At 28.2% G+C, this 27,524-nt stretch overlaps 1 protein-coding gene across 5 annotated transcripts in view; it reads left to right on the forward strand.

Annotated features, from left to right (window-relative positions):
* The window catches only part of Pdp1 (PAR-domain protein 1), a 76,346-nt gene that overhangs the window by 35,590 nt on the left and 13,232 nt on the right, over positions 1–27,524 (forward strand). For 2 of the 5 annotated variants that reach the window (XM_067271492.1, XM_067271493.1), the window contains exon 2: positions 12,643–12,736. In XM_067271492.1, the coding sequence (XP_067127593.1) occupies positions 12,649–12,736 (88 nt within the window). In that variant the 5' untranslated portion in view covers positions 12,643–12,648. Of the gene's footprint in view, positions 1–12,363; positions 12,562–12,639; positions 12,737–27,524 lie in introns of those variants that run through there. The other 3 variants (XM_067271491.1, XM_067271489.1, XM_067271490.1) reach the window with 3 other exon arrangements.

Consider the following 27,524-nt stretch of genomic DNA (forward strand, 5'->3'; position numbering starts at 1 on the left):
AAATATAATTTCGCCAGATGACGGTGATATCGCTTCAAACACTATTCCGCAGTCCATTTTATCTAGTCCTGTCTAGTCTGACGGCTTATCAGGCTAAATGATAAAATTTAACGAGCCAATCTTCACGTAAAATTTTGGCTTTTGTCATTTTTTGATAAAAAGTGGTTCCTGGAGTTAAAAAAAAAACTCTGGTGTATGTATTGGGGGTTGGAAACAAATAGATACACAGACATACACTACAATGTTATTCAGAATAATTACGATATTAACAATAGAAGACAAATGTTAAAGTTGTGTGTATCGGTGTTACATATTAAATAATTTTAATAGCTATTTTTGAAAAATGTGATATGATTTTTCATTAATAAAGTAATCTAACAATAAATCCAGTTTTTATTAATAAAAAATTATAGTGTGATTTATTTTTAAAACTCCATATATATTGAAAAATATTTCTTAGAATTTAACTTTTAGATTTAATTTACTTTAAATATAGTTCGGCCAGGCCAAAAATGTAGGCGAAGAGGTGATGAAATACAAGGTTCGATATATATATCCGGGTCAAACCACTCACGAAAATTTCAGGATTTGACCCGGATTAATCGGTTTAATTAATTGCATCTACATTTATATATTTTTTTCTATAATTCATATTTCTTATATTATTATGAATTTATTAATATATTCAGGAAAAATAGAAATATAGTAGATTATTTTGAAGGCAAAATTTATCAATGAAATTATTTATTTTATCATCAAAGATAACAAAGTTATTAAATGATAAATTATGTAAATTCTTACATTAATCATATGTTGAAATGTGGTTATTCTGGATCTCACGTCATTTACATAAAATCGATTTTGGTGATAAAATATTCACATTCAATTAAAAATATTTTTCCTTTCATTATCTACTTAATATAAAAATAAAGTTTATAGAATAGGTTAATGACTATTATTTATCTGCAGTGCTATCTACCTGAAAATCGTTTTTAAGGCAAAAACTTGATAAAGTCCAAAGCAATGGCATTTGATTATTATTTATATCAAGTGATATTCTTTCAGGCATATTTAATTTACAAGCTACTTTGTAACACTCAGACTACGCCATATGTTATTAAATTTAGTTTATACAGTATTTTTTTATATTGTTATCTAGCGAATCTCGTAGCTTCTCTTTCTTTAAAATAGTTTAATTCATGTAAGACATAGAAATTACGGATATTTATTAATAAGAAAGATGACTACATTTCTTGAAAATAAATTATATATTATATTTAAAATTTACATTAATAATTATATATAAAGTGCTTTATTAAAGAAAATATCAAAAGAAATAAAAAGAATTAAAGAAAAATTTATACAAATGGCGTCAAAATCCTCTTAAAGAACTCGGGAGACTGTTTTAAAGAACTAGAAAATGTTGCAAAGCATTTGTTACGAAAAGCTTTATATTTATTTGCATACTTTTATGTTTACGTATATAATTATATTATAATTATCTGAACAACGTAATTATTTTATTAATAATAGTAACATACAAAGAACATATGCATCGGGAGGATTTTGATGCAGACAAAAATCTATCATTTTTGTGGGAAAAGTACACTTCGATAATTAGTGTAGCCTCTTTTATCCTTTAAAACCTTCCTAATGCGATCAAGCATAGAATTAACATTGCACGATTGCAGGAATATTATTATTTTGTTCCACCCATCCTACACACGTTTCCATAATTGGTGGATGCTTTCAGGCGAAGCTGCATAGTCAGATAAACGACGTTAAGAAGGGACCAAGTGTGTTAAGTCCAGGTGAGATCAGGCGATTGAGGTGGCCACTCAAACAGGCTAATGTTTTGATCCTGAAGCCATGACATTGCCCTCCTGGATGTATGTTTTGGATCATTATCTTGCTGATAAATGAAAGAGCTCCTATCAATGTGGTAATAATCAACAGATTGTAACAAATAACCGTCAAGTACCTCAGTGTAAATAACGCTATCTGTTGTATTAGGTATAGAACATAGCATTCCAGGAAAATATAGGTAATATAGCCCGTACCATAAGACTACTATCACCAAATTTCAATGTTTTGTGTACTTCTCTCTCGGTTATAGACTTCATCGATGTAGTCCATACCAATTGTCGTCCATCTGAACCAACTCTACTCGTTTTGGATTCATCTGACCATACAATCCTCTTCCAATCTTCTAAGGTCCGGTATTTATAGCGTTTGGAAAAAATTAAGACGTTTCTGTTTATGTAATTTGGTTAAGTTTAGGCTTCTTGGGCTTTCTAATTGTTACGTTTTAGGCATCTGCTGATAGTTGAAGCTTCTATTCCTAAGTCATGTTTCAATTTCCTCTTTACTTGTGATGATGTATCGCAAGGTCCACTCGTCATCAAACGTTTCTGTTTTGGCGTTCAACGTTTTCTTTCTGCCAGCTCTTAAATTTTCATGATATGGTAGCTCACTATTTTTCATTCTGGATACACTCGAACGCCCATAATTAACTTCTAATGCTGTTTTCTCATAAGAAAAACTTTTCTTCGGCAGGTCCACAATACGTACTCTCTTCTCACTGGGAAAGCTTCTTCATGATGACGCATATCATACAGCAGCTCATTTGTATATTTATACGCTAATATCTCGTTAATATGCACGAAATTACATCGTTTAACATTGATGTTATAATTTATGCGTCAAAATCCTTCCAAAACACAACAAGCAGAACTTATACACCATAGATATTTTTTAAATATGAAAATTATTTTATTTTTTTGCTGTTATGTGAATATTGTAATAATCTTACAACTGATTTATTTCCTTTTCTTTTACTTTCTCATATCGAATAGTTTTTGCTATTTTTCTATTGTACGTACGAACTTTGGGAGGATTTTGACGTTTACTGTATATACTGTATATATATCTTGTTTTGAAATTATTTCCTAAAATGAGAAATATTTAAGTGTAGAAAATCATTACTGTATTTAGTTTTTTTTCCATTGGGTAAATTAACTTTATATCGTTAACAAAAGGTCATTAAAAAATTTAAAAATTGGAAAATCATTTTATTCTAGTCGCTTTGTTTTTCTTGTAGTAATCAATGAAACCTAGATAATAGTTTACGTAATAGTAAAGAAAAAGACGGAATAATGCTACTGTAAACCGTAATGTACGAAAAAAATTTGAATGTTATAAACAGTGCCGTAATTAGGCAGGTGCAACAGGTGCACCCGCACAGGGTCCACTTGAAAGGGGGACCCAAAATGCACGTATTTGTTTTATTATTTTCCCAAAACTAATTATATAATTAAGGGGCCTAAATGCAAATTCTTGCACAGGGCACAAGAATGGCTAGTTACGGCACTGGTTATAAAGTACTATATTAAATGCGATGTTAAATGGGAACCTCTTAAGAAATTGAACTGAAGAGAGAAATAAATACCCGAAATGCATACCCTTAAATAAAAGAATACGTTTCGTTGAGTGTGGCTTCCGAAAAAAAAAACTACTACTAAGTGTCATTGAATAATGGAAAGTCGATAAATTTAATATCCGTGAAATTTTTATCTGATTACTCTATTTTTTCCAATAGGTTATTCAAATGTAAACATAATTACCAATAAAACAACCCCGTAACTAGCATCTGCTTTTGGGAAGAGTTTAAATATAAATTATTAATTATATTAACTAAAATATTTAATATACTAACTAAACATTTACAGTTTAATCGTGTGATCCTATAAATTTGATATAAGACAACTTCATAAAAGTAATTTATCCTGTGATAAAGAAAAAATATTTATACTTTTATATAATACTAATAATTACTGCATATTAAACGTTTATATGTAAAAATAAAGCTTATTAAATTATATAAAATGTGTGTTCAATTACTCTATAGAAGAAGTTACAAATTTTACCTAAGTGAACTTTCTTATTAACCATTGTTAATATTAAACGTTTAATATGAATGAATATTCTTAAATTAACGTTTTATTTCACTGTTAACAAGCTTTTTTGAGAAAAATGTAAATAGTTCTACTAAATATTATTGTTTCTTTTCTTTTCAAGAATATCTTTAATTAAATATTTAGCATTGAACTTGAATTTATAAATATATCTTGATTTCATATACTTGTCTATCGATCCAATATTTTAAAATATTTACAAATAGGAAATAATTTAAGTGTTGATAACAACATCAATCGATATTTCATAATATAATTTCTTTTTTTTAAAATTATTACTTTATAAAACATTTTCTAATTTATTGGTTGTAATGTAATTATATAATCCGATTACCTATTTATCTACGACATTTACGCCTATCCGAATTTTTGGGGTTTTTCGTCTCAAAAAAATGTAGAATTGAATTCATTCAACTGTTTCTCAATACAAGATATAAATAAAATCATTTATTTAAGTATTATACAATACTTTATGTATATAATTGCTAGCAAGAAAGAGAAATTCATCGTTAAATGTATTCCGCGAAACACCAAAGATCAATTCTTGAATATCTGTCCACATGAAAACAAAAGAAAAATGCTATAATTGATCCGCAAAAAAAGGAAATAAATTGAATTTTTAAATTAATACAATGATTTTTTTATTTAACACAATTAATATATAATAAATAACACATACAATATTATTCCAAAAGTATAAAGTTACAAGAAAACAATATTTTGAAGTATTTTTTACACTTCACCGCTGTCGGCCGTATAACTAACTGTACACAATCTCATATTCTCTACAATACACTTTATAATAGCGAGATTGAGGCCGAAGTTTTAAACGCGAAAACGTGTACGTCGGACGTTCGGCACCACTTTTTTGTAAGTCTAGAAGTTTGACAATGGTATTTGGAAAGTCAGTGGAATCATGCTCGACGTTCCAAACGTCATTGTCAAACTTCTAGGCTTACGGGAAAGCGGCGCTGAACGTCCGTCGTACACGTTTTCGCGTTTAAAACTTCGGCCTCAACCTCGCTAATAGCTATAATAAGTCATGGTTTTATTAAATGTAATTTATATTCTGTTTTTTGTTATTACTGATATTTGATTATTGTTTACAAACTGAATTTAGAAATTAACTCGAGAAATTGATTTTAAACTAAACTTAAGGCCTATATATATATATATATTATCTTAAGCATTATTAATGTTCGTCCAATATTTGCTATTAAATATAATTATATATCAATAATCCTATTATATATACAGTACAGTACATATTAATGTAAGAAGAATATTCAAAAAATTTTAATGGACTGAATAATTAAATTAAAATAAACAGATGAAACATGAATGGCTTATTGAACACTTATTGTTTGCAATGAGCAAAATAAAATAAAATACATTTATTTTGTTATGTATTTATGTATTATCAGTAATTTTTAAATTAAAAATTAATTACGTGAACATTTCTGACGATATAGTTGTTAGTCATGTAATGAGAATAATATTCACCACAGCGTGACCTGTTTTAGTTTATATAAATCATTTAAATTTATAATAATAATAATAGTTCATTACAAATTCTAAACTTTAATTGATAACAAACTGTTCCGTTTATTATTTCAACAGGTTTTTGTTTAAATAAATAAATAAATAAATAAATAAATATACCACATTCTTTCACCATTGTAATTGGCGGCTGACGTTGTAACTTCAATTGGAATTTAAAATAAGTAGCTACATATTTAAATAAAAATGACGATCCAAGAAATATTAGCGAATATTCAAAAGAATTTAACTTTTTTTCCCCACTTTTCTTTCATTAAGGAAATTTGTTTTATCGATTTCTGTTTAAAGATGGGGAAACAATTGTGACATGATGAATAGTATTTAACCTATAGTATCTAACTAATCAATCAATAATTACGGAAATAATCAGTAGTTAATGACATTTTTCAAATTAAAACTTTAAATGTGTTAAAGAATTCAAAATTATATTAAAAATGTTCACTATTATAATTTCTTTTATTGGGCTAGATGGCAGCCTGCCATCCTGGGATCCAAAATCGAATTTGGATGGGTAGAAAAATTGGTAACTGTTTGATTGGTAACTGTTTGACAAGAATGCGTTGTCAAAAATGCAAGTCTTCGAATGGGCTGAGAGGCATCGTGCAGGATAACAATCAGTACTGGGCAACTCGCATAGTGGCAGTCCAAAATTAGCTAACATTGCTGCTGCAAATGCCTTCATCCGAAGTAACCGATCCATTATTGTCGATGAAGTCGCTTACAATTTGCAGATTAGCCACGACTCGGCATATTCAATAATGCACGATGTGCTTAACTATAGAAATCGGACGATGACGTGCGAGAGGACAAAGTAGCCAAGCCATTTTTATGAGAAGGGAATAAAAAAATCTTGTGAAGTGATGGGATACCATAAATTTTGTTACACACATATGTATGTATATATATATATTGCTTATATATACATAAGCAAACTAAAATATGTAACTGCAAAAGCAAACTAAAGCCAGTTGCTGCATAAGTATATATGTTATATTTGTTAAATAATATTGAAGAATGAAGCATAAAATATTTTACTAAATATACAATTTTGTCTTAACGATTTTATTGAGACAAACAAAAATGTATTAGTTGAAAATATATCTGGAAATACAAACTGAATTTTTTGAAAACAGATTATAAAAAGCGTAATCTTTTAGGAAGAAAAAAAATTCTAATTCCTAATGAAATATAGGCTACTATTTGCAATAGAATTAAAAAGTACCAAACTGTTACCTCACCTATCCTGTAATTTAAATATTTCATAGATAAAAATCTTAAGTGTATATTTTTCAATATTAATTTATATTCTGCACACACGCTCATAAACATTTATCGCAAAATAAAAATTCATTTACCTACAGATCTTTTTTTTTTTCTTACCAAACACTTTGACGTCTTAATTAACTATCTGATAATTGCAGAATTTAGAATTCATATATGTACTGTACAGTACATACATATACACCATTACATCACAATTTCGTCACGTTACGTATGACCCAATCATTATAATTCATATAGATGTATCTGTTGACATAAAATGAATTCTTTTCATTAATTATACATATAAAGTTAAGAATTGTGATAAAATTTGGCCTTTAACCCAAGTAAATTTCATATCATTTTTAAAGTAAAATGAATAAATTTAGAGGTAGTACTACAGGTTTAAAAGTATTTAAACATTATTATTATTATTATTGAATAATTCATTTATACAAATAAAACACAAAAGCAAATAACAACTTAAGATGATTTTGTAAAATTTACTTACATAGGAGAGTCCGAAATAAACCGACAGGATTTAGAGATAATACAAGAAAACTGTAGTGAAATGTCGCTGAATGTTAAATAAAATACAGTAACCTATATTACTGTACTAATTTCTCATATACTAGATGATGATTGATTTTTATTTAAAAATTAATTCCTTCATTACACGATTTTTTTTCTATTATTAATCGATAAGCTAATCTATGCTATTAAAAAATATAATAATAAAGTAAATATAAATAATGAAAAAATTGAACAGATTTATAGGAAATCCATTTTCTAAATATTGTAGTATTTTTTATTTTAAAAAAATCCGTTAACTTTAGTCCGAGCAACTTGTTTTTTTTTGTTTTTTTCAGTTTCATTGTTGTACATACTGAGGTCAATAAATGTATATTTTAGTCACTAAAACCATTGTTTTTATCACTCCCTCCCAATTCAACTTTATCAATCCCATCCCCTCAAAAGCCCAAATAACAGTTAGTATATTTATGAAAATATAATTTTTCATCACATTATGACAATTTAAGTTTAACAAATATATGGTATTTTAAGATTTTATGTTTCCCAAAATAAATTTAATATATATATATCAAAATAAATATATCAAATGCGATAAGGAAAATTTTTTTATCAAATAAAAATCTAAATAACTAATTAAGAAATTCGCTTTCGTGTTTATAAGATATATAATAAAAATGTTTTCATACATATTTGTTGTCTCTGATTCAAGAAAAACTTTTAGTTTTTATGAAATATAAATTAGTAATTTGTGAATTAATTGCGAATCTAATCATAAATAACTTTAAAAGCTAGCACGATTTCGTTTCCTTCTGGGGCTATCTTTATAACAACGGTAGTTGTTATAAAGATACGGCTAGTTCATTTAGTTGTTGTTTAAATGAACGGCTAGTTGTTTAAATGGTAGTTGTTTAAATGAACGGCTAGTTCATTTAAAACGTTTAAAACAGTTACAATAACACGCATTGAGTAAAAAGCTTACATTCCTTCTATAGAAATGCAATTGTCCCACCTATCAAATTTGGAACGAATCTTAAGAAACCAGAAATGGGAATCACAAATTGGATATTTTTTAAAATGAAATTGTTTTCTTCAATTTCAATCGCTGGTGTTCGATCGAAATTGTTGCCAAATCTGTTAACCTCCGGCTGGCCAGTATCGTCACATACCAGACGAATTCTTCCCCTTTTTCCCACATCTTTCCCCGAAAATTCCCATGTTTTCCACACATTATTTAGAACACTGTTCCGCAACCTTTTTCTACCTGCGGCACACCCATGACTCCACGGCACACCAAAATGTTATTCCCCTCATAAACGTATGATATGATACTATTAATAGAATTACGTAATGTCACTAATCTATTATTATTATTATTAAACAGACGTCAACACCCGTAAGCAAATTTATTTTACATATAATTTCTTAGAATACATAAAAATGCGTGGCTTGCAATAGAGAATAAACAAACATCATCTTATTTCATCAGTGCTGTGGCAGAGAATGAAATACAAGCGTAAGAAACACAACTGTGATAAAAATATATAAATAAAATTTGAAATTAACAGAATATGTAAAAGTTCACGTCGAACCTTTTACCGTGTTACGACACACTGGTTTAGAAAATACCGATAAATCCTCACATAAACTAAAATGTTTCTAATTGACATTAAACGTAATAAAATTCTCTTTCAGATTAATTAAATAGAAAAAAGTGTGATGTATGAGGGATAAGGAAGAAGGACCGATACTTAAATCATATATAACCATTTCATTTTGATATTTTAGAAAAGTACAGCTTGAGGTTTTGCGCCCCTTAATTAATGGCTTGCCCTCTAGTTTGCCTAAGTGGTAGCGCTGGCCCTGCTGATAACTAGTGAATGCATCTGAATTAAATTCCGGATGAAAACATTTTTGATTAAACTACGGTATAATAGCCATTACAGAGCTATTGATAGAATCTAAATTTTTATTTAAGCGACAATTAATTTGTTCGTGTATTTGCTAGTGTTTTTTAAATCAGATAAATAGAGAAAGATCCATATTTCGTTACATAATGATAGTTTTTTGGGTTGAATCCCTTATCAAATATTTTTTGACAACTTGTTGTTTATTATTTGTGCTTGTGTATTAGCAAGCAGTATGATAATTCAACATGATGCATACTTTAATCTTCTGCTTCATGATAAGATTGATACATGCATAAATTGGTACTCATCAAACTACATGTATATTTCAAAACTGTGTAACAATTAATTAAAAATATAAAATGTAGTATGAAAGTTCCTCAGTAATTCAGAAATAATAGTTATGTTTTTATTATTTACTAATTGAAAATATTTATTAATAATACATACACTTGTTTTATAGTCAAATACTTTTAATAGACCTGTTATTGTATCAAAATGGTAAGACAACTGTATTTCTGTAGAAAGAATTTATACTGAAAAAATATTTAAAAACATATTAAATAAACTTTAATTTTTTTTAATTAAAAAAATCTAAATCAAACTGCTCACATATTTCTAAAAAAAGAAGTAATTTATTTCTTCTTTTAAAATCATGATCTTTTTCTCCATGCAAATCAGTTTAAAAAGAAATATTATTTATTTTATTAATCTAAAGTATTAAGAGATTAATTTACCATTAATAAAAAGCAACACATGTAGAAAAAAGTATTTAGACAAATATAATATTAAGAAAAAAATGTGTATAATGGATAAAATATAAAACAAAAGAAAATAAAAATCATTTTAAGAAAGGAAATAGGAATAGATAAGATTGCAAAACAAACAAGCATTAAAGATGAGATTTATTAAAAACTTTTTTTAAAAGTTCATACACAAGTTGGTCAAAGAACTTAAAAATTTTCAAGGAAAAAAAAAGGACAATCTTTGTAAAAAATGTATTAAACAAAAACTTAGAAATGAAATAGGAAGGAATGTGAATATTGAAAAAGCACAGAAAAGGATAGCCAATTACACCAATGAAATAAATGATACAATTTATTCAGAAAGAAGAAAATTCATTGATTCGATAAATAGTAAAGATGCTTATGATATTTTGATTGGTAAATGATGTCATAATTATATAAAAATTACATTTTACAATAAATTTAACGTTTGTCTACCTAGAGAAATGCTTTGTATATTTTTGTTTCAACAGATTATAATGCATGATTTATAATTCTAACAATATTTCAAGAATCAAGAAATGTCATCATTATTAGAATTTCCTCCATATCTTTTTAAACATAAATGGAATTAAGCAAATATATTAATGTTCATATTTATCTTAAATAACATATTACTATAAATTAATAATTAAACAAATTCTAGTTAACTATGCAAACTCCATAACTAGAAAACTTTCTCATCATGAATAATAATTGCATATTATATACCAGTAGTGCAGCCAGAAATTTAGCAAGGGCTGTGTGACTAAAACAAGTATCCATTCTTGAATAAAACTTCAAAGCAAAATCACAAATTGTGTTAAATATGTTATTATTTATGAATTCTTTATAGCAACCGCTCAGGAATAAACCTGAGGATGGCTTATTGAATAAGCCGAAAACGTTAGTTTTTCTCAATAAAAATTATCTCAGCTATAAGTAAAAGGTGTTATTTTTTTGTGAATTATGTTATTGTTTATGAATTCTTTATAGCAACCGAATCAGGTATATAAATAATAATCACATGAAATCACTAAACAAATCACACATGCAGGTTTGAGTCATTTGTTTCATAAGAGTATGAAAGGGGAAAAAAAATCATATTTTATTACTTTACTAATTATTTAAAAAGTACAGGTTATATGGTTTAAATGTACACTTTTGCAGCAACTGGCTTTAGTTTATTTTTACACTTACATATAGGACCTAAACAAATTTTAATTATTAAAAAAAGTGGATAATGATGACAGAGGGTGAAATTGGCCGCTTGCATTTCCCCTGTACCTATTATTTTTTATCTTTCATTGCAGAGAATTCTTCATTTTTAATATTTCCATTTTTGAAAATTTATTGTAAAGTATTTTGATTTCTTAACAGTAAGCTGTTAACCATGCCACATAAAATTTTTACTGTAAATAAAGGATTAAAGATTACAATTTACAAAGTGTAATAATTTTTGTCTTTGAAATTTTTTACAATAAAATAATATATAATTGAATGACCTTAATTACAAATTTGATTGAGGATAAACTGTAAAAGCTGAATCATACTATAATTTAATAACCAGTAAAAATTTCCTGCATTTATGGTTTATTAGATGCAATATTTTGGGCTTTTCTGATCATAAAATATATCTAAATTATATTTATGCATATATAATCTTTGAAAAAATTGGATTAAATAATTTTTAAAATAATTTTATAATATTTAATAATAATGGATAATTAACAGATGTGGATGGTCTAAGCACCAACTAGTTTTGGAACTTCTTAAAATGTTTATTTAACATTTATAAGTGGAATTTAACATATTACTTGTATTTCTATTTTTGGGACCCGAAAGAGGATTTGCCATGGCATCCCTTGTCATGTATTATTTTTCTTTTTTGATTATATATAACTAACAATATTTAATCACCTATACATGTATAGATTGCTTATACAAGTCCCATTATAAGACTTTAATATTAGCTTTATTATTTTACAGTATACTTAAGTTTTTTAAATCTGTTATTAGCAATTACTAGGATTATTATTTATGTAATCTATTATAATTTTTTTTACAATAAAAACTGTGCTGTTTTTAGTTGTGTGTAATACAAATATATATTTCAAGTTTTTTTTTATTTATTAAAACTCCAAATCTGTTTTATATTGTTATATATTATCTCTGTTAGAAAAACGAATTTAAATTATAATTGAACATTAAAACATTATAAATCCATTTTATTTCGAATAGTTTAATAAAATTAAAACATAAAAATAAAAAAACACGAGATCTTCGCGTGTAAGCTAAAATAATTGAAACGTCACACGTAGACGTCGATCTGCCCCCTATCGTCAATATTTTCGTTCGTTAAAAATTTAATACGTAACGACGATAATGTTATTTATCGATTATTACGTTATTTATAGTTTAATTAATTTAAAAATAATATAATTATTATTAAAAAAACTATAACATTTAATGCTTTTTATCGGAGCCAATGTAAAGGCAGACGATCGTACGCACAACAAGGCAGACGACATTTGCATTTCGGAAGAACCTCTGCGAGTCGCAAACGTGTGTTTTGGAATCTATAAATATATATTTTTAATATGTAATTTTTAATATTAGTGTTTCATTAAGTTATTCATTTAGCAGAAGGCGATGGACGAAGCCCATTTAGATCTGGATGTCCATGTTGGAGTCACTCTTCGGTCACTTCTCGAAAATAGAGAATTACTCAATCCTCCAGGTAAGTATTAAATCAGTTTTTTTTAAAAGTACTCTCCATTATTAATGTACAGGCGCGATACAATGCTGTTGACTATTTATTATACATTTGATCGTTAATGTTTAGTGTTAGGATCAGTGGATTTAATCGAGTTTACATTGATAAGTTCACAATAATGGATAAAAAAAATAATTCATTTATCTTATCAAATTGTTATGGATGTGAATAATTTATAAACATCGTATGGAGAATTGAACATAACTTAAGTTTCATGTGTTTCTTCCTAACATACTATGAAAAATAAATTCATCAATTTCCCATAATCAAGAAAATTACACGTGTTATTTGGATTCTTAATGTCAATATATATATATTTAATTTTTTGCTTATTTAAATCAAATTAATCTAATTAAATAGATCTCTTTTTTTTTTTCCTTTTGACCTGTATCTTTTTAAAAGATGGGTATGTTCGATTCGGATATTAGAATGGATTACGAAATTTTCTGTCGTTCGGACTACTTGCAAATGAACTGAATCCTTTATCGAATATGGTAAACGAAAGAATAGCTTGCTGGCGGATGTTAGAAAATGAAAAAAATAAAATAGTTACGGTTATCGTTGTATAAACTCTAGAATATTTCTTTATTGTAGGTTTAATGTTTGATAATTAATCCAACGATCAAATTAATATTTTTTTTTTTTTTTAACAATTTTAAAATAATGCTTAACTTTTTTAAAGAAAAATTTTATTTTTTCTTTAAAAATTCTTGTTTCCTATTTTAGTTAGAAGGAATTCAGTTTATGCAACACTTGCTTAGAAAATCAAATCACATTTATATTATAGAAAATTTATCATTTTTAAGGCTCCACTCCAAAAACAATATTACGTTATCAGTTTGATTCTTGAAAAAATTATATAAAATTAGTTTTTTCCAGTTCCATAAATGCAAAATAAAACAAATTACTACACATTTTAAAAATATTTTACAGTTCTAGCAGTACATTTATTATAAACAAGAAAACTTGAATGACTTCTGATTTACTTGAAGCCAAACTGAAGCATTAAGAGAATAATTATTATTATTATTAAACAAAATTTCTTAATCTTGTTTCTTATAAATTACTGTCTAGCTCATGTTTGAAAGAATAGAGGGCCTATCATAATGTAAGTTTGTATAATCATATTGCATAATTAATCTCTCTTATTGTTTGCTCAATAATCTGTAGTCAGTGACTTTTATCTAAGACAATGAGTATCTGCAGAATGTTACTATCATATTTTTGTGCAAATAAGACATGCTCTTATATATGAAAATTGCTTGCTTTCATATTTTTGAAACACACTGTTTCATTACTTATAAGAGCAAAGAGCAAACCTTGTATATTAGAGAATGCCTTTCTGTGTGCCAACTTGTTTTGTCTCATAAAAGCACTGTACTGCTGTGTTAATGTAAGTTTAAATGTAAATGTAATGCTGATACAATGACTATTCAGTGACATCTCTGTGGTAACCATTATTATTAAAAATAAAAAGCCAAAATAAAAAAATGCTGATACTATAAAATTTTTTAAAAAGAGTTGAGTTTTTTAGTTTGTGGAATGTATTACTGATTTTTCTCCATCTATAAGAATGTGCAGAAATTTTTATTTTTTACAAGTAAATAGAAAAGTCTCAAAGGACAGTTGATATCTACACAAAAATTAATAAATATACATAAAAACAAAGACAACAATTAGGCCTACATAAAATTAAAATTTGTACAATGCATTTTTACATTTTAATTTAAAACAAAAACAACTAAAAAAATAAATAAAAATCATCAAAATTATTTAAATTTTGAGAAATACTATAAAAAAAGAATCTTTGAGATACTCTCAAATGAATAAAACGTAGTGAATACACAAGGTAAACATAGGTTTTTCAAAGGGTAATATATCCAGTAAACCAAAGCTTAAAAATTATTATTCAACCGATAAGAAGCAATCATAATATTTGATATGCACAGAATATGAAGGAAAACCTAATGTAATCCTAGCAAAAGCTAGGATTCTGATGTTTACAGTAAGTTGCATAATTTATTAAAAGATAAATAAATTTTATTGGAGAGCTCAATTCTATCCAAAAAGGAAGTTGCAGCATAATCCAAATGGATAATCCATAATCTATGCAAGATTGAAAATTAGTAAAAAACAATAGCTTTTTAATGCACTTCTAGATGAGATAGATTTACAAAAACACCATAATATTCTGTCTAATAGCCAGAGACTTTAAATAATTTATCAATATGATAAGTTTAGTATTAAAGATTGTTTGAATGATGTAACATAATAGGAGTGGAATCAATGTAAAAAGGAGATAAGGAAGGATTGAAAATTATAGTTACTACAGTTTTTTGTATATTAATCCTGAGATTAGCAGATTCAAATAGATTTTTCAGCATAAGTATCAAATTGTAGATCTTCAGATTGGAACATATTGACTTAATATTGTCAGCATTGGTTATCTTTGATCAAGAAAATTTCCAAGAAATTTTCTTTGAAAACTTAAGATTGGAACTCCGGAAGGTTTTGGATTAGAGAAGAAAGAATTAGTTATTCTATTAAAGTTGTTTAAAAAGGACCAAGAACATAATAAATATGCAATATATGTCATATTTATATATATCTAATGAATTTTTTTCACTGTAAACCTGTATGCAAGTTTCAGTTATAATGAATATAACTTTTTTAAACTTTTTATTTGCAATTTTAAATTTCAAATAAATCAAAACATAAAAAAATTAAATTAGACTGGTATTCGTTTAACTGACGAAGGCTGATTAACTCAGCCGAAAACGTTTTTAAGCTATTGAAGACTTCCTACTGGATATATTAAAGGTGTAGTATGTTTGATTTACATTCCAGTAAACGTTTCTCTTTTATTGGCACTACTTTAACATATGAAATAAATTCTTGTATTGACAAAGTTGTATGGAAGGGAGAATTGAAATGTTACTTTATATAATTTTTAATTTTTCCAATTAAATGTTCTTTGAATAATTTAAAAAGGAATTATTAGACAAACCGGCTATAAAATGAAATAATAACAACTTTTACAAAATTCCTTTTTCCTTCCTTTATTATAATAGGTGACAGTTTTGGAAGTCTGTTCTATTGTTTTTTCAGATTTGGTGGTGATTTAGGTTTGATCACAACAAATTTTCCAAGTATGTAGCATGTCCGAAAAGTAAAGATACAGTGTATATAAACAGAAAGCTAATGTTTTAGTGCATACATTGACAACAGTCAATTTGGCCTTGAATCTTTTGTGCTCTTTTTGCAGTTTTTCATTGCTATGCTAAATCTAGTTATTCAAGTAGCATGTGTTTATAAGGCTGTATGATTCAGAATCCCACCAAATGTGAAGTGTACTTTGTCATATTTTTTCTCAATGCAAAAAGATATTTTGCATTGCAAATAATCAGTGAATATTTACAAATTGTTTCCATTTATGGGAACATTATGAATCAACAGAATGTAAGAAGCATTCTCTAGAGGCAGGACTGATCATCATGATGAACACAGGAGTGGTAGGCTATCTAAAAAACTGAGGAAGCAATTTGTGCAAATCAGCATCTCACAATAAGAGAATTGTATGAAGTCATTGCAGAAGTCCCTGCTTCAATATTCTCTTCTAAATTAGTAATGAATTATTGATTTTTAAAATTATTAAAGTATCTATAGCAAATATTTAAGAATTGCTGAATCTGAATCACCCAATTATAAGCAAATGTTTATTTACTTGGAGTTTTGCCTGAAGAAGCTTGAGACTGTAAGATTAAAATACAGGAAATTGTGTGCATGCTTAGTACCCAAAATGTCAATGACGAACACAAAATGAAAAAGATGGGCTTTGCATCAACTTTCTCACATGCTATGCAGATGTAGAAGATGAGTTTCTTGACCACATTGTGATGGATGATGAAATTTGGATTTACCACTATACTCCTGAATTGAAGCAACAATCACTGCAATGGCATCGTATCCAGGAAATTCAACACTTCAATTTCAGAAAAAAAAAATCATGGCTTCTGTTTTTTGGGACAGAAAAAGCATTCTTTTGATTAACTTTATGCCTCCTGGCACTACAATTAATGCTGCTGCATATTGCCAAGCCTTGCGACACCTTCAACAGCCATTCAAAACAAACAGGAATGTTGACAACTGGTATCCTCCTCAGGAACTTCATGACAAAGCTCAGGCTCACACAGCATTTGTCACCAAAATGCTTCTTGAACATTTCAAATAAAAAATTTTTGACCGTTAGCCATACAGCTCAGACCTTGCTCCCAGCAACTTACACTTGTTTCTTTATATGAAGAAACATCTTGTATGAAAACACTTCCACAATGATGATGAGATCAAAAATGAAGTTGAAATGAAGTTGAAATGAAAAAGTTCTGACAGCAAGTGGTAGAATTCTGACTCTGGAATACTAAAGCTAGTACCCAGATTTAACAAGCGTTTGGACAATGGTGGCAATTATATAGAAAAATAATGCATATACCAGTAAATAAGGCGTAATGGACATTTGATCAAATAAAAATGTTTTGAATGAATATTAGCTGTTGTATCTTTATTTTTTGGACACACTCATAGTTAAGGGAGAATTAATTAATATTATTAAGCAATTTAAATGAATTACTAAGTAACTAATTGTAAGTTAAATTTGTAGCTGATTATTGGTAGTTGTATATTACTTTTAGTTAAACACTTTCTAGAAACCATTTAAAGCTGTTTAATATTAAATAATAATTAAATAATATTGGTCCTCTGATCAAAATTTAATTTACAATAATCTTTCCATTAAAAAAATATAAAATTAAAAAACATTTGAAAATCATTGAAAGAATTTTAATTGAGAAAAACTTGCCCCCAGTATAAAAATGCTTATGAAAGCATTTTTATATTGGGGCAAGTTCAATAACCAGTATGTCAGGAGGAGCACCATTACAGCAAAAGCAAAGTTGGACGTATTTTTGTTTCTAATTATTTTAAATGAAATCAAACAGCATAACAGATACAACAGGGCTTGTGTACATTAAATAAGCTTCAAAATAATGTATTAAACATAAATGAAATTCATTTGCAAGTACCTTAATAGATTGAAAACTTATTAAAGTATATGCATATGAATTATATTATCTTAGTGTATTCTGTATATACAGATGTCTTAAAAATGTAATCAATTTAAAATTTTATGGTGATATAGTTTAATGAATTTAAATGAAACTAAGCAAAAACTTCCAAAATTGATTATTTTATTTCTTAGAAAATCTGTATCGACTGTTAATTATATTTGTATTGAAAATGAATATTCAGATATAATGAAATATCAAACAGAAGTCAAAAATAGTTTGATTTTGGGATTTTCCTCAAGATTTTGGGTCAAAAATAGGCTGATTTTTGGGATTTTCCTTGCTATTAAGAAAATAGAATTTTTTAAAAATAAAAATCTGAAAAATGATTTTGTAATTGAGAATTTTTAAGATTTTAAGACATGAAATTCTAATAAAGTAATATTAAACAATATTAAAATTGAACAAATCTATAATCAGATATTGACTTTATAATTCATCATTTGTATCACATATATCAGATTATCTCCAATATAACTAACTATAAGAATTGATTCTGAAAAGGTTATTTTGAAAAACCTTCCTTTTATTTCTCTAATTAATGTGTATTTAGAATTTTAATTCTTTCGATGATTATAATTAGATGTTATAACTTTTATTTAAATTTTATTTTAGTAATTCAATAAATTTTTGTTAGCGTCAACTCCTGTGGGACTGTCTAAAAAAGTTGACATTAATTGATAGTTGACCTTAATTAGTATTATACAGTTTTAGCCTCATTGTGTATATATGGTATTATTAAACTATATATTTTAATGTAAAACTGTATTTTCTGTTTTCAGGTAAATCTTTGTTAATCTTGTACTTTTCAGCTAATTGGAAATATGAAACATTATGAGAATCTTTGCTCTCTTTGGTTGATATCTAAAGGAATATTTAACAAATTAGCTTTTGAGATTTTAAAAATAATCCTTAGTGTAATTGTACAATATAAAAAGCACAGTACAGTAAAGAACCGAAAATCAGAATCAATTGGGGACTGGGGTTGTTCAGATTAGTGATTTGTTCCGATTACTGATTATGTACGAAAAAATATATTAACCTGTCCGATGTTCAAATTTTTCTCTGTTGCGTGTCGCTTCGTGCTGAATTTTCGTCGATTTTAAGCCTAACGAAAATTTTTATTATAATAATCGAGGCTATTGTATCGTTAAAAATTATTTCTTTATTTTGTACAAACAAAATAAATATATTGAAGAATGTAAAAACGTGAAAATTATACTTTAGAAGTAAATCTAGTATCAAAAACGTTCGATTCAGCACGACACAGTCCGACTGAAAATCGTTCTGATTACCGGCGATTCCGATTACCGGGGTTTTGATTAACGAGTCTCTACTGTACTTTCATGTAATATGCATGTTGCCAGATGAATCTTTTTAAACCACCTGAAAGATCCTAAAAGGATTAAAGCTAAATTTGCTTTTATTTTAGTGAAACTTTATGAAAATAATAGTATTTCTGGCAGACAAGCAGGAGGGATGATGATATTGGTATTTTCCATTACACTTATAGCTCTATAAGTAATATAATGTTGAACATCATAGATAACATTTGTGCAATTCTTGTTATAAAATACACTATTATGTTCTGAAAACAAGAATGTTGATAATCATCAGTTGCTATTGACTACTCTTTGTTGATTTAAGATGTCATATTTCATAAATTTCTTTACTCAATCAAGCATGTTATTTTATGATCTTAAAATTTAAAACTAAAAATACAAATATACAATGTAATTATTATTATATTTAATGTATTTTATGTTCAGAGTACAACCACACTTTTTCTATAGCCCCAGCAAAAATTAGATTTAATACCATATGTTTGCAGCATATGGTATTAAATCTGGTAGTACTAAAATAGAAAAGGTGTGGTTGTACACTGAACTTCATGTTCCAGTTATGCATCTAAAGTTTTTGGTCTGCAATTTGAAAAAAATTATAGACCTATAAATTTCCACTATTGTTCATCTTTCTTTCCTTAATCTCTAGAATGGTGTTACACATGAAATCAAGACTAGATATAGAAAGTTTAGCAGCAGGAGGCCTCGGTTGACTATATATGAAACTTACAATACAAACTGGAAGTCACATTATTTCAATTAAAAAATTTTCCTTTGTAAGGAGTTAGATGATTGGTACAACTCCATTGTGAATGGGAAAAGTATGATGTACAGGGGCAAGACACTAGAGTACTAATTTGAGGTGGAGAGCATATTTTAAATAAATTAAAAATGTGATAAAAAATTGCAGCTCGGTATTGTGACAATGTCATGATAAATAATTGCTCATTGTATTTGCATTTTTACCTTAGTACATCTTGAAATAATACAGAATGAACATTCCTCCAAAATTCACTTTTATCATTTGAAGTATCCTTGCAAGCATTATTAAACAATTTATGGGTCTTTTTATATTAAAAAGTTGAAATCTCTTCTTAAATGCCTTGTTTGATAAAGTGACATTAATGTTTTGCTATATCTTATTGACTCCATTTTAAGTAAATGACTTCTGTAATTGGCTATAAAGTGTGCTTATAAGCACACTTTATAATTGGAAATTTGCTTATGACTGTTCATAAGGTTATAACTAAGGTCTGGATTTTTGGGTGCTGCACTCAGTCAGTTTTTGAAAGGGGCAGAGTATAAAAAGACAAACTACAGTTTTAGTGCAGTAGGTCCACTTTTTGCCAAATTGATTAGCACCCAAAATGCAAACTTGCCCCCAAAACAATGAATAGCACCCAAACTACATATTTTGCATCCAGCTTCCCTCTTTTTTACATTTTCAAAGAATATGTTGACAATTATTATTTTTTTTTTTTTTTTTTTTAGTTTTTATTCATTCATTTCAGGGGAAAAAACAAATTCGTTGAACCGGACCACATGTACTGAGGAAAAAACTACGATAATTAGCTTACTCTTTTCTTTTGTTAAAAAAAAAAACAAAAAAAAAAGAGAGTAAAACGAAATGTTCTGGATGAATCAACTAAGCATTAGTGTTGTTTTCTAAGAAAAGATTAATCTAGAATATTCTGTATTGAGGTCACTGTCATGGTGATATCATGTAAGAAAAATGATTCGTCAATTTGAATTGGTAATGGATGCCGCTGAGGAGAGATTGTTGAGGAACATGATCGGTTAAATTTTAAATTGGTACCGCATGCGTCTCAAGGAAGAAGACCATTGGTAGCTACATCATGAGATTTGGCAGACCTGAAATAGAGCTGTGACTAGCATAGTCACTGATTGGTCAGCTGACAACTGTCGACGACTATATAAGGTCGATCTGTCACCTTACCCTGACTTGTGAGCACAACAGTTCCAATTTACTTTGTTCAGTGTCAGTGACATATGAAAATGGCAAAATTATCCACATCTAAACTGAACATGTTAGCAAATAAGTTTAAAAATGAAGGCGAATGCACAGACAGAAAAAGTTCTTCGCTGTTCCATTTGCGATTATGTGATTTTGGTTGATGTGAAACACCAAGAAACGAAAGTTAGGCAATACATGAGTTCAGAAAAGCATAGAGAAGACAAACAAAAAAAGGAAGAATTTCAAGCAGATATTTATAGGGGCCTCACTTCAAAAAGGAGAAGCATCTCAGAAGGCTAATAATATGTTTTATGCAGATTTAACAACTGCTCTTCTGCGGGCAAATATACCCTTATATAAGGTAAACAATCCAGCCTTTAAGTCATTTCTCCAGAAATATAAAGGAAAGCTTGTCCCCGATGAGAGCACTTTTAGAAAAAACTACATGAAACCAGTTTATGATCAAACAATATCTACAATTCTGGATTTTGTCAGAGATAATCCTGTAGTGTTTATACTGGACAAAACAACGAATTCCACAAAATGGTACATGCTGAACATTCTTGTTGCACCACTGACCAGATGTACAACCAATGTTGTTCAAAATGTACCAACTTGAAACTATGAACTCAACTACAGTGTCCCAAACTTTCAATGATGTTTGCCTCAAGTTGTGGCCAAATGGTGTCCAGTAAGAAAAGGTTTGGCTTGTCGTTACAGATCAAGCATCTTACATTTTGTCAGCATTCTCAAATTTGAAGTGTGTCTACAACAACCTAAAGCATGTGACTTGTCTTTCCTATGCACTACACCGAGTATGTGAACGTATTTGTGTAGAATATAGCAAGGCCAATGACTTCATTTCAAAAATGAAAATGGTTCTCAAATGCCCTAGTCGGAAATGCTTGTATCAAGATGTAACTGGACTGCCATTACCACTCAGTCCAGTGGTCACCTGCTGGGATCTTGGATAAACAGAATGGTATTCTACTGCGAGAACTTCGAGAAAATTAATGTGTTTATCAACGAACTTCCTCCTGGCGATTCTGCAGCCATCGGCAGTGTTAAGAAACTGGTTGCTGATCCAGTAGTGACCACAGAGTTCTACTCTGTGCATTCGTGCAAGTTATTGGTGGATAAAATCAATGAGCTGGAAAGATGTGGAACTGAAATGAGAGATCAGTGGAATGTCAGGTGCTTGATGTACTGGATGGTTTTGCCCTGGACAAACTCAGATCTAGTTTATCAAAAAATCCCAATTTTAAAAATATTTGGATTGCACTGAACTAGAATTCCAAGTAAAATTGAAACATGCCCCCTTAGTCTTGGTTGACATAGAAAAATCTTTTTTCTTATATAAAGACATTCTATCCTCCAAACAAGGAAACTTCACTTTTAAGAACATTGAAATGGTTAATGTTGTAAATCGCAATGCTCATCTTTGTCTAAATTGCATTAAACAATTATGTAGTTTGTAAATATAATACTTCTTGTTGGTTTTTGTCTTAACAATACAGCATTTAAAAGCACCAAAACGGGGGAAAAAGCAACTAAATGAGCACCCAATCCAATCTAAAAATGCACCCAAAAATCCGGACCTTAGTTATAACAATGGTACATTTCATTATAAAATGCTATGTGCAAACTCTCTACTAACTAATGTTGTTCAGTACACTATGTATATACTTTGTACTACATAGATTGAAGAAAAATTGACAGTAATCATTACTGAATATCTCTTAAGCAGAATTTAGTGTATAGTGTAGTATAGGCTCTTGTTGGGATATCAAAAACTGGTGATACTGATAGCTGACACTAATGACAGTCCACTGTATATACTTAATGCTAGAAATCTTCTATTTAGCATTTGTTGTATTAATCTGAAGATCTTCAAGCTGTAAAATGTTGAATCACCTAATGCTACAGTATAAATATTCGTCACTTTAAAAATATACAGTAATACCTCAGTTTTCATTGATAATCTGTCCGAAAACAATTGGCGAAATCCGAAACTGACAAAAACCGAGGCAATTATTTCCATATGAATCAATGTAAATCCAATTAATTCATTCTAGACACTCCAAAATACATACCAAAAACACATTTTATAGAGAATAAATGTAGTGTTTAATACTAAAAATGATAAGAAATTAATATAAAATGAATATAAAAGATTTTTTAGTTAAAGAAGGAAATAATTGAAAATCAATTGTGTCCTTCTTTAACTCAATTGTGTTCCTGGCCTTTTTCAAAGGGCTGCTTGCTCTGCAAACTTTCTTTGTTCCCATGATGGAGCTAAAAGGAAAGGAAAGCAATGGAATTGTTTGCAAGGTAATGCTCACACACAAGAAACAATGCCACACTGAGCAGGAAAACATATGTTTTCCTGCTCAGTTTGTTTTCTTTTTGTTTGTCTCAGTTTGTTCCTGCACTTTGTTTTTACAAAATTAGCAGCGAGGTCACATGGGCACGCTGACAAAAATCAAAACAAATTTTTCATGAAAAAATTTACAAAAACCAAAACCGACAATAACCAAAGTTAATGAAAACCAAGGTATTACTGTAAGCATGTTTTCATATTATATATAAAACTAGTTCAAAAGTTGAGTCAAGTATGATGATCGAAACAGATCTGAAGTCTTCGAAATCAGATTGAAGTGAAAAGAGTTTAAAAATCTATAAACCATTCTCAAAAAAATGATCACGAAAGGAATTATTAAAGATCACTTCTGAACAATTAAGCTTATTATTACATAATTCAAAGTAAAGTTATTTTAAATTGATATGTTCTGTTTGATTTGAAAAATTCAAATTTATTAATTTTTTCATAATTCCTGATAGTCATGAAACAATTCTTTAAAATATTTAAAAATTGCAAAAAACTTAATTAATTTAATTTTTTATGGTTTATATATAATGTATATTTTTGATGGAAAATACATCAACTTCTACTGTACATCAGCAACTTGTGTATTATAATTAAAATATTTATTAATTATATTTGTATTAATTATATTATAAAATTAAACTTATATTTGTATAGTTCTGGTAAAAAAAACAGAAAAGAAAAAACAACTATATATCCCATAAAAATTTTTAAAATTTATTAATTTTAACTTAAAAATTTTAACTTAACTTATTATGAAAGAAAAATATGAATATATAAAAATATTAATGTACTGTATACAAAATATTTAAATAAAAAAAAATTAGACATTAACAAAACAAATTTCTAAAATTGAAAATAAAGAAATTGCAGTAATGAAAACTAAAAAATTCTCAATAAATTATAAACATGAAAGACTGAATTGGTTTGTAAATTTGTGTGTATTAAAACAGGAAAGTTTGTTTTTAAAGAATGATTAGTAAATAAAAAATACTACAATTTGAAAAAAATGTTATCAATATTTTAATTGGCTTTAATATTTTTTTTACAAATTCATAACAAAGTCATTTTTTTTAATATTAATTTATGATACTTTTAACTATTAAAGCATTAATATTTATTATATTTGTAATTGTTTTTATTGTTATTATTTTCTGAAGGCATAAAATTATACTAAATTACAGTTTCTACTTTACAAACATTGCCTGATCTATTAACTTATATTCATTTTCAATTATATATACAGGCGGCTCTCGACTTTCGCACATAATTGGTTCCTGAAAGTGTGTGTGAATGTTGAATGTTTGAAAGTAGACGAATGTAAAAAAATATCTACCAAAAACTGTGTTTTAAAGTATTTATTTATCAGTATGTATACATAATGAAGTTAACGAGGCATGTTTAAGTGCTTTCGAGTGCTTTCTTTATAAACTTGTCAAGAGTTAGTTGAATACCACCCTTTTTTTTCTTTCCTTGATACAAATTTCTATAACATGCTGTGTCTTTCTCAGTCGCCCTACATACTTGAGATATATGTTCTCCATTGGGATCACATTCTTCCATGATAGTCAAAAATTTGTCAAGATTCATGAAGGCTTCATTCATATTTTTAATTGTCAAAGTCTTGATGTTTTTATCAGCTTCTTCTTCCTCACTTTCATTGTGTATTTCATTGTTGCTCAATTAAGTATTCATTTGACAGAGGTAATGAGTGAGATTCAATTATCTCATTAACATCTTCATTGTTGATGTCCAAGTTTAGTTCATTTATTAGACTAACTATTTCATCTATGATAGTTTCTAGTGTTTCTTCAAAATTTATAAAATCACTCATCATTTGTGGGCATAATTGTTTCCAGGAACCTTTCATTGTCGACTCTTATTAAGCCCACGAGTCTCCAATATTGTTTATTGCATTCCATATTTTATAGTTCTTCCAAAAATCTGTTAATCTTGGCCCATCTTCCCTGTCAGTTGCCTTGATGGCCTTAGTCATTATTGTCCTCATTTAAACGTAGCTATCACTGTTTCGTCCATGGGCTGTATGAGGCAGGTAGTATTGGGAGGAAGAAACACAACATTGATTTCAGGGTATAAATTCTGCAGAGATTTTGGGTGTTCTGGAGCATTGTCTAAGATTAATAATGCTTTCAATTGTAAATTATTATTTTTACATGCTTTAACTGTTGGCACAAAATGAAAAGTGAGCCAATCTTTAAATATTAACGCAGTAACCCAGGCATTTTTATTTGATTTCCAAATGATTGGAAACAATTCTTTGTCTTTCCCTTTCAATGCTCTGGGATTTTCCACTTGGTAACCTAACAACAGCTTCAATTTTAAATCACCAGCTAAGTTTCCACCAAGAAGCAATGTCAATCAGTTTTTGGAAGGTTTATGTCCAGCGTCAACTGATTCTTCCTTTAATAAAAATGTACGATTAGGCATTTTTTTTCTAAAATAAATCCATCTCATCTACATTGAATATTTGGCTAGGAGAATATTCTCCATCTATAATAATTTTGGACAATGAGGAAATAAATTCTTTTGCAGCATCTTTATCTGTATCAGCTGATTCTCCAGTGAATTTAATATTATGTAAAGAATATCTCATTTTAAATTTGTCAAACTAGCCATTACTTGATTGAAACACTGTGTTAGAATCTTCATTTAATCTAGTCTTCCAATCTTCATGCAAACTAAGAGCCTTAGCTTGAATAATTGAAAAACTCAGAGGGACATTATTTTGATGTTGATCATCAATCTATGATGACAAAGATCTTTCCATTTCATCCATCACTATGCTGTATTTTTTGGAAACAATCTTTGAAGATATATTTCCACAATTTTGAACGTATTCCTTAATTTTACTCTTATTTTTCAAAATTGAACATATTGTAGGATCTGTTTACATTGTACAAATGTCCAATTGAAGCAAAAGATTCACCATTTTCAGAACATTTAATTATTTCTATCTTTGTCTCAATCGTATGAAGTTTATGAGTCCTTAATTTCTTTTTGTTTGTATCAATGCTGCAGTTTCTCTGTTTCTCATTCATGTTTATCAATTTATAAGGACAAAATATTTAAACATAAACAAAAAAATTGGCAAAACACACATGTTGACGCACGCCCTAATGCTAGACTGAAACTGTTTTGATCTCTTTCTTGGAATAACACAGTAGTGATTACAATTCCAAGAAGTCTGCTATTGTAGGAAGTAATGTGTGTCGAAGAAGCTAGAGCGAGCTACCACACTTTGTAGTGTATGAGCATTCTGCATAGAAGCAAATTTTTTCATTTTCGATAAAAATATTTAAAAAGTTGAATTTTTAAAAATGTGCGAAATAGTGAATTGTGCAAAAGTTGAGGGTTGCCTGTATGTATGTTTCTGGCAATAGTGGAATAGAATAAATATTTTTGTTTTTAATAAAGTGGTAACTACAAAATTTAACACTAAATTTTTTTTTTATAAACAGATGATTTCATTATAATTAATTGAATTCATTTCAGTTCCAACTATAAAAGTTCATCTAAGAATATTATATTTTCATGCATATAACTTATGGGTTATCTGTTTAAAAGACAATTTGAAAAGGAGTGTGGATTATATGGAGGGGCAGTTATATGCTGGTTTTAAATTGAAATTACAAACTTCTGCCTGTGGAACAATGACTGCTCCATAGGGATGATTAAAGATAGGGCAGGTTACACAAAGGTTTTATTTTTGTTCTTGCAATTTTCTGCAGGATATACGTCACACAGGTTATGTGCTGCCAATGCTTATATGTCCAAAAATACAGTATATAATTTTACAGTGACATATCTATACATGGTTTTTCAAAAGTAACATATACCAAAGGAGATTGTGCAGAGAAGCTTGTAGCAAAACTTTAGGGGTAAGTATTTAGTATACTGGTTATGTGAT

This window comes from Centruroides vittatus, unplaced genomic scaffold, assembly GCF_030686945.1.
Source record: "Centruroides vittatus isolate TY-2023 unplaced genomic scaffold, ASM3068694v2 contig_4, whole genome shotgun sequence".
Taxonomy (NCBI): Eukaryota; Metazoa; Arthropoda; class Arachnida; order Scorpiones; family Buthidae; genus Centruroides; species Centruroides vittatus.